Consider the following 16,250-nt stretch of genomic DNA (forward strand, 5'->3'; position numbering starts at 1 on the left):
CCTACCATTTGAACAGAATCCTAACCTGTTTCCTGGCTTTAAGCAAAGTTCCTTGGTGCTTGATTTAAGTTAAAACTGGTTTTCTTAATAGTAACGAGTGAACTCACCATTGAAAGTAGTTAGATTATGTAAGAAATTGTGTGATCAATACAATGTGGGTGGGAAAGGAATGGAAGACAATTGTAGACTCCAGAGATAGTGTGAGGAGAGGGTGGGAAAGGACAGAGGGTCAGAAAGAGGGGTAAAAATAATTCTAGGAACTAGAAACGGAAAATTGTTTATAACATGAATGATTAAGTCACTATGCAGTATATACTGGATAGGAAATCACATTTTGTATCCTGTGCTGATGCTTAGGGTAGGGAAAGAATGTAAATTAAGTTACAAAAAAAAAGTTTCAGGAAAAAAAAATTTATTCAATGACTGCAGTAAGATATATAGCCCCAGCTAGGTGCTACTTTATAGGATGTGTAAAGTTAGACTTGTGTTCATGGAAATGTATATATCACCTGTGTTTGCCATGAAAATATTTAGATTAATTAAGGTCTTTAGTAATCTAATAAAATGTGGGGGGATAACAGTATAGAAAGCAAACATAGATACAAGAGACAGTGGGGGAGGAGAGTGGGAGATGGCTGAGGGTTAAGAGATAGGGAAATCAAGGATGGGGGGGAAACAAAACATAAAGAAAATAAGAAATGGAAAATTATTCACTGACAATAACATGTCTGTTGATGTGCTTGATTGAGACAATATACAGTGTACTCTGGATGGAAAAATCTCATTCTGTATGCTCTAATGATGTACAATGAATGAATGCAAATAAATAAATTGAAATAAAAAAAAAGAAGTTTCCCTTCTCCTCTCTTCCTACAAAAACTTACTGGTTCTATCCCATCCTTAAGTTAGTACCAGTAACTGGTTAATCCCTCCAATAAAAGAAGAGAGAGGAAAGGAGAGAGGAAGAACACAGACACTAAAGTGGTGTTTAGAAGCCCTGAGAGAGCCCTGAATCAGACCGGTCACCAAGTAGCTCTGAGGCCTTCTCTCCAGACCTTAGTTCCCCCACTGTACAATAAGGTGGCTGAATTTCAAGATTTTCATTCTCATTCACCTTGAGCATTCTATATTATCTATCATTCAGTTTTTCAAATAAAATAGTAACATTTGAGACTAGATGAATATATCACTGTTTATATAACAGTTTCTTTTTATATTTTTAAAAATTTATTTAATTTTTAAATTTATTCATCCATTTATCATTATTATTATTATTATTATTATTTAATTTGACCAGAGAAAGAGAGAGAGGGAGGGAAAGTGAAAAAGCAAGCCACCAGGCAGGTCCAGGACTTGAACCATGGTTGGCCATGTGGGATGTCCAGTGCCTTAACCACTACACCACCTGCTGGTCCCCTTTTCATATATATATATAATTTAATGAGAAAGAGTGGGAGGGAGGTTTTTGACGAGTCTCTCCATGTCAGAACCCCCCCACCTCAGCCTCCTTGATAGCGAGGACCACAACATGCACCATCATACCTGGTTTGTTCAGGCTGGGCCAGGAACAGAGCCCTGCCTCCAGGGTGGCCTCAGCCACCATGCAGTGGTGCCTTCCTGCTTGTGCCAATGTGGCCAGGCCATGTAATATTGGGTTGTTGGGAAACTTAAGCTGCATTTTTGCATAGAAAAATACGTCATGGCTTTCCCTATGCCATAATAGCTTTATTTTAACTTTTGGGACTTTTAAGCCAAAGCAGTGACCAGCATGAGACTTCCTAACATTGCTAAAAATGACTTCGCATTAGAGTTCTTTACAAAATTCCTTGGGTCCTTCTGTGTCAAAATCAAAGCTACTGTGTTTCGGTATCCTAAGGAAGTAACCAATAGCAGCTTGAACTATTGCTGGAAAGAAAACAACAGCAACAAAGTAGGAGGTCGTTGGTAAAGTCATGATGTGTTTCTCCATGTTTTTCTATGCAAAAATGCATCATGACTTTTCTGATGACCCAACAGTAACAGGATGGAAGCCACCAAATTGCCAAGCAAAGTAGCAGTATAACACTTGAGGTAATGACACAGGTCTGGCCTTCTGTCACTGTCACCATTTAGTGTCATTGTTACAATTTCTCCCAGAGGACATCTTGCTTTTTTTTTTTTTTTTTTTGAGTGGTTTTTGCTGTAGGGTGCGTGTGCTCGCCAGACAGACAGAGAGAGACAGAGAGACAGAAAGCGAGAAATCACCCCCCAGGGGGGATGGTCACACCGCAATCCCTTCTCCTTCATTCTCCTCTCGGGATCTTGGACACGCACGCACCCACGCCCCGCGTGAGTTTTAAGCCACCAGGTCCGGGACACGAACCGCGGTCTACTACATGGGAGTCCAGCGACATAGCCATTACACTAACTGCTGGTCCCATCTTGCATTTCTTAATTCTGTTCTTAACCCATTGTCCTAGACAACAACATTATTTTGAGATAATGATTGAAATGGTTACTCCAGTGGAACACCCCCTTCTCCTAGGAACTATATTCCTATATTCCCTTCTAAGAAATGCCTCCTCCCCAAATCCATATATAAGGTTCCTGCAGACAATCTATTTCCACAGCAACTGCTTGTTCGTTGGCCCAGAAAGGAGCAATGACCAAAGCTAAGCCAATGAGTTTCTTCCTTGGGTATTTGGACTTGGGACCAAGAGAGTAAGGAGGGCTTGCCTCAGAATGTTGAACATGCTCAGCATATAGCAATGAAGCCCATAAGCCATCAGAGGCCATGAACGCTGCTACATGGAGAAGAATGGTATGTGCAAGAGAGAAATAAAAGCACCTACATGCAGAAAGAAGTGGGGCATAGAGGCAGCTGGAAAAGACGCACAGAACAATAAATCTGAGAGACGGTAAACTATAGTTTACAAGGCTGTGAGAGGCACCCTTCTTAGACCAAATCAGATGTCTAACGTGTTGCAGAAAATACCAAAGCAAAGAAGCCTACATTAAAGATGGCCAGTGAGACTTAAGCCTGGGGAACCCTGCCTTGGGCCTCACTGTTCAGATAGAAGAACACAACCATTTGAACAAGGATCTATAAAGGACATAGAATGCTGTGGTGACAATGAACAAAGCAAAGTCAGGAAGAGAAAAGAGAGCGCGGACATAGACCATGCTACCACGAGCTAATGCTTAGTGCGGAGAGGCATGGGGCTAGTATTCGGGCATGACTGAGTCAATTTCATAGCATGTGTACATTAACTATGTAATAAGGTCCATGTAATTTTATTTCATAGGGCAGGTATAGTGATTCCTAATCAATCACTTTTTTATAAAGACCTGAATGGGGACTAACAGACGTCATAATAGTTTTATTGCTGGAAGTCCCACATTGCCGACTGTGGTTTGAGTCCCAGACTCGGCAACTTGAAACTCACACCAGGTGCATATGTGCACATGCCTAAAACCCCCAAGAAGAGAGTGGAGGAAAAGTGATTGTGTCATGGCTATACCCCTAGGGGATGATTTCTTGCTTTCTATCTCTCTGTCTCTGTCTCTCTGGTAAGTGTATGCACCGTATAGAAAAAAAATCTGTCTTAAAAGAAATAAAAAAAGATCTGAATGAATGAACCCTATGCGGTTTAGTTATGGAGATCTGACCTGGAGGATCCTAAAGGGTTGTACCACAGCATTCAGCTCCTCAGTCTGAATTGGATAAACAGTCCTCCCTGCAGGACGGCTCAAGAAGTGCGCCGCCTCCCTGTGTGTTAGTCCCACTGACTCAGTTACTGCAGCCAAGCACATGTGTTTAGGACTCCTTGCCCTGCCTGCCCAGCGTCTGCAATAACATTCCTTCTATCTCCTACTGCCTACCAGGCAAGATTTTTATCTTTTTTTTTAAGCTCATTTATTTCTTTATTCCATGAGTGAGAAAGAGAGAGAGAGAGAACAAGCTCCCCCAGCAGGATCTACTCCATATTTCAGCCTGCCTCCGATCACAAGTGTGGACCCAGCAAGTTCAGAGAAGTCTCTGGATCGAAGCCTGGAACCTTCCCACATAGGTCAGCTCTGCAGAGCATAAGGTCACCACTGTGCCAGTCAGGCACTTTATGTATTTTTTAAGATTCTATTCAAAATATTAATGCACTGTTTTCCATTATACCCGAGGCAGTCTGAATAGCTCTGAATCCTGGGCTCAGCCATGTCTATGCAAGTGCACTACAGCTGTTGCCACACTGTCTTCAATGACACGTTTATGTGTCTATCTTTCCGAGTCATGGTATTTGAATCTCTGTCCTCCCCAGTTCCAGCCCAGTGCCTATATTAAATGGTTATTGAATAAAAGAATTAATGAATAAATCCTAAATGAACATGCATTACAATAATGGTATAGTTTTTCAACTTGTGACAAAAGAAACGTTGCTATAATTTTATACAGACATGTCAATATCATACTCATGTGCTTCTGTGTGTTCATTTCCTGCTAGTCTGCTCTCTGTGCTGGATGTCTATCTATCTGTTTATGACTTAAAACAAACAAAAACCCAGCACATATGGTACATGGGTGTTCCCCTCATCTACACAAAGATACTTCCATCAGCGCCTTCACTCCAAAAGGTATGAAAGAGATGAAAGAGGAAGAAGTTTAGTATTTTTCTCTAATTTCAATTTTATAGATATATTTCTAAGAATCAGTTGTCAAATGATGAAGGGCAAAATCTGGGGCAAAATCATGGAATTTTGGCTCAATTTCATTGATCGTTAATCATACCCAATTTCAGCTTCTTGGCCAGTGCGTCAATTTGAATGGTAGGGTCAGACCCCATGGACAGGAAACATATCAGAGGTGTTCGGGAATCGCTTTCTTCCCAGGTTTTCTCCAGATTTAGGATAACTGGCTCTGTGTACTTCTCCTCCAAAGAATCTGCAATATACTTTCTTGCTTGAAAAACAGTACGATCTGGGCACCAAGACCTAAAAATGAATGTAAGTTAGAGAAAAATAATAATTCAGCCCATTCATTCTTTTATTTCATCCGAATCTGAGCATGTAAAGAACACGTGTTTAATTAACGAAAGGACAACAAGCTAATTCTCCCTCAGGCAGCTCTGTGTAAGAGGAATGGCAAGGTTTCCTGTCCCTGGATGAGCACAAATTTAATCACAAGGTTTTGGTGCCAGGCATCGGCAAGGAGTGGGCAGAGCCGTTGACATCATGGCCTCTCCTGCCAGCTCTGGTACGGGGGGAGGCTGAGCTGCCTCACACTCCCAGGCTCTGCAGTCTTTAGGAAGAGAAGCAGCATGTCAAAGATGTCAGAAGCAAGCTGATCAGCAAGATATTTTCGTACTCACATTTGAGTACCGCACACCACAGTGTGTTTTATGTGCAAAGGCGAAATAAATGCCATTGGATATTTTACATCACAGATAAGATCTGCAGATTCTTCTTTGCTGGTCAAGTACAGTGTTCATTTGTCATAGATCCAATTTAAAATAGATAGATTGGGGCCAGCAGATGGCATGGTGGTTAAGGACGCTGGAGTCCCAGACCTGGCAGCTTGCTTTCTCACTTTCTCTCTCTCTGGTCAAATAAAAATAAAGAAAATAAAGAATTCTTTAAAAAATAAAAATAATGGATCAAAGAGGGACCCATGTGTTTCAACGAAAACAGTCACCCTTCCTTTACTCTAGACTACAACGTGGTCGCCACTGCTATTGTTCTGATCACTCTCCAAGGGTGACAACCAGGAAACAACTTTTTCTAAAAAGTGCAAGTGTGTAACATTAATAAAGACCAACACTGGGGACCAGCAGGTGGCGTGGTGGTTAAGGCGCTGGATACTCCCACATGGCTGACCCGGGTTCAAGTCCTGAATCTGGTGGCTTGCTTTCTCACTTCCTCTCTCTCTCACTCTCACCCTCTGTCTCTCTCTCTGGTCAAATTAAGAAATGAATGAATAAATAAAATAAGATAAATAATTATTAAAAAAAAAAGAGAGATAGACCAACACTGCTCAAAATAACCCTGCATCTTTTTGTTATTCTTTTGGTGGTCTTAATTCCCCCTAAGTTCACCCCTTGGCCTTACCCACCAACCTCATACACACAGAAACTCTAACATAGAAGGCCTCTTTGAGCTACTAGATATTGAGAATATCTAGTAGAATATGAAAAACAAGAATTTTTATTACATTTCATTAACCAAAACAGTATTTACACATTTCAGTAGGCAATCTCCTTATATTTTTTCTCAAGTAAAATTGAATTTTGTAACTTTGTGAGGTCTTTTTTAAAAAGAACTAAATTTAACAATAAATGGCTCACTCAATGGTAAATAATGAACAAAGTGAATAATGAAAGCATATTTCTTCATAGTCTGTGCTAAAAGCACTGTCATTAGATACTCCACTCCCAGCCACCTCACCATTTTATTCTGCTCGCCAAGGAACCGAAGCACTGCCACCCAAAACCACAATTTGGAAGCACATGCATTTCTTATAACTACAGAGGTAAAATGAGGTAAACTCACTGATCTGAAGATCTGAAATGTACGATATGAAGTGCATGGGGCCAGTAGATGGCATAATGGTTATGTTGCTGGACTCCCACGTAGCCGACTGCAATTTGAGTCCTGGACCTGCAGTTTCAAACGCATGCCAGGTGTGTGTGCATGCATGCCCCAAATCCTGAGAGAATAGAGAAGGGATTGTGGCATAGCCATCCCCCCTTGGGAGGGGGGTGATTTCTCATCTTCTGTCTCTCTGTCTCTCCGGCAAGCACACGCACCCTATAGCAAAAATCTCTCTCTCAGAAAAGAAGATATGAAATGTAATGATACAATGAATGTTGCTTCCAGTGTGGTAATACCCAGTCTCACCTGATAAGTAAAAGTTTGCGGCAGGTGTCAAGGGAATCGTTATACCCATCAGGGATAATTTCCTCTTCTGGAGCATCTCTATCAAACCAGTTTTTCCACCCTTTCTCATTACGAGATATCTAGAAAACAAAAGACCAGTCAGCAAACTACAGGACTAAATCTGATTGAAATATTCAGGAAAGGATTGTCAATAATGTCAGAGGGTCATTTTTTACAGGTAGATAACTTTTCAAGCATAATAACACACTTTAGCCTTTCCTTCAGAATTACTGGCTCGAATAACCCGGATTTTACTCTTCCTTTCCAGTGGTTCCATTGCGGTCACATTGTTCACTAAATTTTGGATCATGTGGATCATGGTGTAGAAAGGAAGGGTGGGAAGAAACATAGACTGAGGTTACCCAGAGACATTGAGGGCTCAATCACCCTTTGCTGTTGGAGCCATCCTGAGCATTGCAGGATGTTAGCAGTAGACGTACCCCTCCTTCCAAGTCACAACAATCGAAACTGTCTCCAGGGTCAGTCAGTGGTGTGGTGATTAAGACAGGCAGATCCCACATGGCGAACTGCATGATCCGGGTCCTGGACCTGCTGGCGTGAGAAACACCCTGAGCACATGTGTATGTATACCCAAAATCCCAAAAGGAGGGAGAAACGGAGGAGAAGGGATTGTGGTATGACCGTCCCCTACAGAGAATGCATACTCACTTCTCTCTCTATAGACAGATGTGCCCTCTAGCAAATTAAAAATAAAAAGTCTCCAATTATTGCCAAATGCCCCTGTCCTAAGTTAAGAACCACTGACACAGATCATTATAATCACTAGACCTCTGAATACTGGCCTATACTTAAAAACAGTGATAGATAACACAACCAAAACTTTTCTTTTCCTAATGACCCCTCACCTTGAGATCTGAAACCTAAGAATGGAAGAAGGTTCTCTAAAACCTGTTCTCAAATGTCTGTTCTTTCAGAAGTTTAGATAGGACCTCGGGTTTTCAGAGGCATGGAAAGGAGTTCCCTGCCACCCAAGTGCTGCTGAGACTAACCGCGAAACCTGGGCCTGTCACTGCTTCTCAGCAACAATCAGGCTGGACTACTCAGACAAGGTCTGAAAGCACTTTTTTAAAAAGTCATGGGGAACACTTACAGCAAACAGCAAGTGCTCATAAAACAGGTGCTAAGTGTCAGACCTCCAGGTTGTACTTCTACCTATTATCCCTGCTTTCTGTTCTGTTTTGTTGTTGTTTTTTGTTTGTTTGTTTTTTGTTTGTTTGCCTTTTTTTTTTTTTTTTTTTAGTCTGGCTGTAGGGCACGTGGGATCACCAGAGAGAGACAGAGAAAGGAGGAGAGAGAAAGTGAGACAGAAATCACTCCCCAAGGGGGATGGCCATGTCGCAATCCCTTCTCCTCCAGTCTCCTTTCAGGATTTTGGGCATGCGTGCACATGCGCCAGGCACATCTTGAGCCCCTGGGTCTGAGACTTGAACTGCAAGGTCAACTATGTTGGATCCAGAGCCTTAACCTCCACACCACCTGCTGATCCTGTTATCCCTGCTCTTTATTGAGGCATGGAGAGGTTAAAGAACAGTCCAAAGTCCCACATCATGAGAACAATGCACCATCGAGAACAGGGTGCAAATTATTCACAAAACAGTCTGTAACGTAGGTACTCCCACTTTGTCCCTGAGGCCCTAAAACATGGAGGGGGATCTTTAATATGTTTTGCAACTGCCATATTTCTCTTGAAGATCGCAGTAGCTCTCCCTACTCAGTTGCCCTCAGTGACTGGGTGCCACCAGCTCTACTCTACTGCAACTGTACCCACAGCGCCCCAACAGGCCTCCACACACCAGGACCAGTGAGAAGGAGGCATAGGAAGAAAACTGGTGATTATTGCAATCTACTGGCTTTCCACTTGCTGGTTTTGACTTGACCACAACAGTTTCTGGGTTGAGCTGCATCTAGAGCAGACAATGGGATGACTTCTAACCCTTTGCTGTTCACCCCATTTCCTACCTTCTCTTGGCCCTCCCCTGTTGGCACAAACCGCTTGCTGGTGTTAAACAGTTTGACCTAGCATGCCAAAGCCAGGTGGTTATTTTTGGTTTTGCACTGGGCTAGGAGACTGATTTTCTTCTACTTCCCCCCTTCCTTACTGCAGAAAGCCAGACTAATGGCCGCCGATGGTCAGTCCCTACTGAACCCACCACCTTCCTGAAGGCTGCCTCTCACCCCATTCCTGGCACCCTCCAATGGTGCAAAAGGAATAAGAGACAAATCATTCAAATGGGATGGGAAGTACATGAGGGCAAATTATAGCTTTACCATTCATTGGCTATGTAGTCTTTGGCAAGCATATAACTTTTTTTTTTCTATAGGTTGCATGCGCTTACCGGAAAGAGACAAAGAAACAGTGAGAGGGAAAGTGAGAAATCATCCCCTGGCGGGAGAGGGGGATGGCCATGCCTCAATCTCTTCTCCTCTATTCTCCTCCTGGAATTTTAGGCATGCACGCATGTGCATCCAATGTATTATTTTTCTTTCTTTTATTTTAGAAGTTTTTGCTATAGGGCATATGTGCTCTCCAGAGAGAGAGAGAGAGACAGTGAGAGGGAAAGTGAGAAATCACTCCCCCCTGGGGGGGATGACTATGTAGCAAGCCCTTCTCCATTCTCCTCCTGGGATCGGGCACGCATGCACAGGTGCCTGGCGTGAGTTTCAAGCTGCCGGGTCCAGGATTTGTGCTGCAGTCGGCTATGTGGGAGTCCAGCGACATAACCACTGCACCACCTACTGGCCCCTCATCTAGTCTCTTTAAATCTCAGTTTTCTCATTTATAAAATAGAGGGAACCAGCAGTTAGCGTAATGGCTATGTCGCTGGGCTCCCACGTAGTCGACCGCGGTTCGTGTCCCGGACCCGGTGGCTTAAAACTCACGCCGGGCACGTGTGCGTGCGTGCCCAAGATCCCGAGAGGAGAATGGAGGAGAAGGGATTGCGGCGTGACCATCCCCCCTGGGGGGTGATTTCTCGCTTTCTGTCTCTATGTCTCTCTCTGTCTGTCTGGCGAGCGCACGCGCCCTACAATGAAAATCTCTCAAAAAAAAAGAAAAAAAAAAGAAAAAATAGAGTCAATAATACTTCCCTTGCTGGGTTATTGTTGCAAAGTATCTATCCCATAGTAAACAGTAATAACTACCAGATTCTACACCACAAATACTTAAAAGCTACCCTGCAGAGGCAAAAAAATAAATAAATATCTTTATATCAATATAACCCACCAGCAAAGGAGATGGGTTTTGAGGGACCTTCCAGTGGTGCTTCAAATCTCCCTTACCCAGTCTCCAACCACACCCAGACCACTTTTTTCTCTCTAGTATTTGTCTGGGCTTGAAGGTTCGTCTGGAGCTACACTAAAACACAAAGCCACTGTCCACCTGCAGATGGAACCCAGAGACTTTACTCAACTGACCTAATGGTGGCTGAATAGGGAGAGTCGACATAATGCTTCAGAAATAGCACTAAACAGACACACTGTAGGACTCTGGGCAAGGGATCAGGGATGACAGCCTGGGGCCTCTGCCAAACTGCCATTTATTTATGGCTCCAGCAACCACATAAACGTGATCATTATTAGTATTATTAGTATTTGATTCTGGGTAACTACAGGCTCCATCAGTGACTGGCAGTTGTAACCAATGGACCTCAATAGTAAGCAACCATCTTTATTCTGAGTCACGTAATTGTTTTCTAGCAATAGTTAAATCAACAATTAATAATCCACAAAAACCGATTCACATTTTCAAAGAAAAAAACAGCAGGTAAATTGGTACCTGTTTCACCATTTATTTTACCATTTCTCCATTATATTTCAACCTACCTTCACCAGTAAAATGATTGACACCTTTTTACTTTAGTTTTTATTTATTTTTATAGTTTACTATAGGGCATATGCACTTGCTGGAGAGAGAGAGAGAAAGTGAGAAATCACCCCCAACAGGGCATGGCCATACGGCAATCCCTTCTTCTCTTAGAATTTTAGGCACACACGTACATGCACCTGACATGGTTTTCAAGCCACCGGGTCAAGACTCAAACCACACCATCTACCATGTGGGATCCAGTCACCTTAACCTCCATGCCACCTGCTGGTCCCTTGATTTTTTTAAAAAAGGGTCCATACCCTGTTAATCTGCCTCACATTCAAATCTCTAGAAATTACTTCATCATGGGCAAACTGCTAAATACATTAAGTCAAAATAAAAGGGTCTACGCACTAGTTCTGAGTCTGACAGTCACTCGAGCAGGCATATGAAAATGACCTAGGCACACCAAAGAGAAGAAAACGTTGCCTGCGTTTATGAAGACGTTACCTCTGAGTTCTGTCTGTCCAAATCTCCCCCAGATGGCTACAGCACCTGTAATCTACACTACTGTGTTGACTCCTTTGGGTGAAGGAGACCCCAGTGTGGCTGGCCTTACAGTGTGGCTGTACTTTTGAACAGTCCTTTATTACCTGATTCATAATTTCTGCAAATTGTGGAAGTTTACTCAGCTCCACAAGATTCAGCCAAGTCATATCAAGGATCCAGCGAAAAGGTTTGGGAGGGCAGGCTTTCAGATCCAGAGCAGCTCCCCCTGGGGAAAAACAGCAGACGGCATGCACTTTGTTTTTAGAAATTTGTTTTCCAAATAATAAAAACAAGATAACCATATTACAGACAATACAGGCAAATTGGAAAATAATTATATTACAGAAAATGTGGTTATCCTTTTTTGGTACATGTTCCCTCAAGTCTTAATATTTTATTTACTGATTTATACCATCTTATAAAATATAGATAGCAACTCTGCCATTTTCCCTGCAAAGAATTTCTCTCGGGTGGTCATGGTTGTTTGCTTTATTTATTTGTTTATTTTTTAAAATTTGAAATGTATAGTTTTGATATCAATGAGTAGGTTGATCTTTTTACATGCAATTTTTACAATCACTTCTTAGTCTGTCACTACCACCCTCCCCAGAAGTTAGATATTTACACCATTTATTATCAGGTCAAACAGGTAAGTAGATAAACATGTGGATGGAGGAAAGAAAGAAGTAAAGGAGGGAAGGAAAAAGGGAGAAAGAAAAGGAAGGAGGAAGAGAAGGAGAAAGTCTAGGAAGAGGGGATATGATTTATTTTTAGGGAGTGACTACTGTTCAAATCATTTATTTCTTCATTTATTGAACAAATGCTTACTGAGCACCCTCCATGTATCCAGCCTTTCCAATACTGGTGCTACGGTAGCAAAACCAAACGAGGTCTCTGCTTCCATGGCACTTGGTCCCATGTGTTGGAGAACGTGAGTTACAGCATCAGGTCATACTCCGAAGACAATCACACATCCAATAAGCATATCCTATGTGGCCATTTCCAACACAATACATAATTGTATCGATTTCAAAATCCCACTATTGCATGTCTTTAGTAATGTTGTATCATGATCATTCCAGTTCCACTCTTGTTTAATTTGTATGCATGCAAATCAGTGAGTTTTGAATTTTAAATCTTATGACCTTCCTTAAGAAGGCATCAGAGTGTGCTTCTCTAACACAGAGACCAACCATTCTTTTTCTCTTTTTGGTTGTTTCCAAAGAAATGTCTTCATGTAACCATCAGCTTTAGTGATACCAGAAGACCTCTAAGCTACCATGATGTTCGCAAACATAGGGTCCACCCAACTAACCCAGAACAATTATAGACCATCCTGGCTCTACCATTTACTAGCTCCATAAACTTGGACAAGGTACTCAATCTTTCTGTTTCCTCATCTGTCCAGCGGGTGTAATGATAGACTCTACCAGATTGGTTGCTGTGAAAATTAAATAAATCATGAATGTAAAAAGCTTGAAACAATCCTGAGTGCAGTAAGACCCATTATTTTGACATATTTTCATTCTCTCTTGTCTCTTCCTCTCCCTCCACTCCTTTGGAGGGCCCTGGTCTAATCCAGCCTGGAAGGCAAGAGCATATGCCCTCAGGTGTCTTTTGGTCCATGGTCTATTACAAAAGAAAGTTAATCTTTCTAAAATAACCATGCAGAGAAAACAGGTATATCAATTGCTCTTTCATGGAGGGGTGCCCCTTGGTATCCATTTCATTTTTCAAAGTGTTCTAACAGTCTTGGTTGAAGGATAAAGTCAAAGGCATTTTACAAATACTGCAGAAAACAAGCAGCAGTTTATATAAAGGGACGATCACTCTTGAGAAATTCAACATTTCTGTTATGATGAATAACTCTTTTTTCCCTTAAATATTAAGTTCAAAAGTGATTTTTTAAAAAGTACCCATAATCGAAGGGCCATATGTGTTAACTTTGTAAAAAACAAAAAAAACAAACAAAAAAACATTTGAAAACTAACTCATCCCGTTAAAAACAAATAAAAATAAATGAATAATCCAATCAAAATATAAGCCAATCAAAACTAATACAAACTGTACAATAAAATAGTTTTTTAAAAAAATAAAATTCTCTTACTGCTGAGTAAATTGTACTTCTGTCAATCAACCTATCCTATAAACCCAAATTAATCTTCTTAAAGCATTGCTTTGTTCATGCCTCGTCCCTGTTCATAAAACAACTATGGCTCTCTAATGCCAAATAAATTAACTCCAATCTCCCTTTCACTGGCTCTATTGATCCTGCACCATCAAGTTCTCTCTCATTCTCCAGTTTCAATTTGAAATGGGGTCACACATGTGCTCACACCACAACCCAGGTAAGCAGCCGTCCATACTTTTCTGTAACCAATCTAATCCTCCCAATGACTTCCTGCCTGACTGTATTGCTGTGTTTCTCAGTCTCCTCAGATTTATACACCCTCTTTCAAAGAACCCAGTCTCTTTCTGGTGATGGTTTTGGTCTGGCTGGGTTTGCTGGATAGGAAGAGATGAGATGGAGTGGGATCATGTCTTGGTGGGGAGGATGCCTTGGATTAGCCTCTACTGCTCAAGTGTCTCAGTCACAGGCTAGACCCCTATACTGTATCCTCTGAGCCACCACAAATCCTATATGACCTGTAGGGGTACTGGTCTAAGCACTTGGCCCTGGTCTTTGGATTCTGGTGTTCCCTTGGTCTCCAGTCACAAAGTTCCCTTGTCCTCTAGCTTCTTGGTTTGAACCCCAGGTCTCTCCACATTTCCACGCTGCCACAACCCTGCCTGCCAAACAAAACTCATCCAATGAGCCACTCCCCTCCATCAATGCTGCAATGCCACTACCATGGTGGGTGTGGCACCAGACAGATGCAAAAGCATCTCCTTTATGGACATTTTTCCAGCACCTTCCTCTATCCAGCTGAGGGTCAACCTTAGGAATCTGGTAAGAGGTGAGGATCTTTCATCCAACCACTTCATTCCACCTCTGACTCCTCCTTCCTTTCCATCATCCATTGTGAATAAAGGTACCAGATTTCCCAGTTCTTTCTACATCTTATCTGCCCCTTTCCCAGGGGCCATATTGGAAGAAAAACCATCAGGCAGCAAAGCTGGCTGACAAAGAAATATTCAAACTATACTTCCCATCTCACTTTTATCCCTATATTCCACTGTATCTTAGTCTATTCATGCTGCTATAACAAAATTCCACAGACTTGGCAGCTCTAAAACAACAGAAATTGAGCCAGGTCGTGGCCTGGTGGTTAACGTGGCTGGATCCTATGTGGCTGACTAGGCAGTCTGAATCCCAGATCTCACAGCTTGAAAAATACAACGAGAGGGACCAGCAGTTAGCATAATGGCTATGTCACTGGACTCCCACATAGTCGACCGTAGTTCGCATCCCGGACGCAGTGGCTTAAAACGCCGGGCGCGTGTGTGTGCATGCCCAAGATCCCGAGAGGAGAATGAAGGGATTGCGGCATGGCCATCCCTCCTGGGGGGTGATTTCTCGCTTTCTGTCTCTCTGGCTCTGTCTGTCTGGTGAACCCACACGCCCTATAGTGAAAACCTCTCCAAAAAATAAAAAAAATACAACGAGAGTGTGCACACGCATGCCCCAAATCCTGAAAGAAGGGAGAAATGGACCAAGGATTGTGGTGTGATGATTCCTCACAGGTGGTGCTTTCTTGTGTGTGTGTGTGTGTGTGTGTGTGTGTGTGTCTCCAGTGACTGCATGTGCCCTCTGAAAACATTTTTTTAAAAATGTATTTCTTACAGTTCTGGAGGCTATGACATCAGCAGATTCAGCTAGTGAGGGCCTGCTTTCTGGTTCAGAGATGGCACCTTCTTGCTGTGTTCTCACACAGCAGAAAGGATGCATGGGCTCCCTCAGGCCTCTTTCGTAAGGTTGTTAATTCCATTCACAAAGGCTCTGCTCTCATGGCCTAATCACTTTCGAAAGGCCCCATCTCCTAACACCATCACCTTGGGGATCAGAATTTTTACAAAGGAATTTTGGAGGGACACAAACATTCAGGCCATAGCACCCAGGCAGAAGGCTTTCTCAAGTTGAGAGGGTCATTTTGTTAAGGCTGCCACCAAGATTCCCAAATGCTTCAATGTTCCATACCCTGACTGCAGATGTAGTCCCAAGTCCAAGTAAGAACTTAAAGATAACTACAATGAGCGAAGTAGCTTGCCAGATTTGGTACATTCACGCTCACTTTATTTAAACGTCACCGAAACCAAACCCCAATACTGTGGGCCCTCTTCTGTTTCATCCCTTCCTACACACACACACACACACACACAACCACACATACCACCACCAGGGGGCATTTGCTGTTTCCCCCTGAACATGGAGACCCAGGCAATTGCTCCCTGAGATCCCATAGCTGGTCGGGACAGAGCCCTGCTGGTTTCCCTGGCTCCAAGCATAACACAGGTTGTATGTTCCACACCCTCCTTCCTCCCACATACGATGTAAGACACCCACTTTTTTTTTGGAGAGGTTTTTTGCTATAGGGTGCGTGCGCTCACCAGACAGACAGAGAGAGACAGAGATACAGAAAGCAGGAAATCACCCCCCAGGGGGGATGGCCACGCCACAATCCCTTCTCCTCCATTCTCCTCTTGTGATCTTGGGCACGCACGCACATGCGCCCGGCGTGAGTTTAAGCCACCGGGTCCGGGGCTCGAACCACGGTCGACTACATGGGAGTCCAGCGACATAGCCATTACGCTAACTGCTGGTCCCAAGACACCCACTTTTACAAGTGTATTAGGCCTGGGAAAAATAGGAAGCAGATCACATATTCTAATTTCCTTTGAATCTTAAGAAATAAAACCTGTGTTTATGAAGAAGACTCAGTCAAGGAAGAAATGTCAGAGATGCAAAGTTGTCTGTTAAATTTTCACAGCAATCATCTCACCTAGACCTGAGGAAGGAATTCCCTGAAGTAGA

The 16,250-nt window shown here is 42.7% G+C and overlaps 1 protein-coding gene across 1 annotated transcript in view; it reads right to left on the bottom strand.

The window, feature by feature from the left end:
• Nucleotides 1-16,250, bottom strand: part of DNAH8 (dynein axonemal heavy chain 8) — a 413,702-nt gene that overhangs the window by 97,464 nt on the left and 299,988 nt on the right. The window contains exons 79-81 of the mRNA XM_027771927.1: nucleotides 11,383-11,504; nucleotides 6,865-6,983; nucleotides 4,760-4,962 (exon numbers count right to left, since the gene is read on the bottom strand). Of these exons, the coding sequence (XP_027627728.1) occupies nucleotides 4,760-4,962; nucleotides 6,865-6,983; nucleotides 11,383-11,504 (444 nt within the window). The remainder of the gene's footprint in view (nucleotides 1-4,759; nucleotides 4,963-6,864; nucleotides 6,984-11,382; nucleotides 11,505-16,250) is intronic.

This window comes from Tupaia chinensis, unplaced genomic scaffold (assembly GCF_000334495.1).
Source record: "Tupaia chinensis unplaced genomic scaffold, TupChi_1.0 Scaffold000238_1, whole genome shotgun sequence".
Classification (NCBI taxonomy): Eukaryota; Metazoa; Chordata; class Mammalia; order Scandentia; family Tupaiidae; genus Tupaia; species Tupaia belangeri.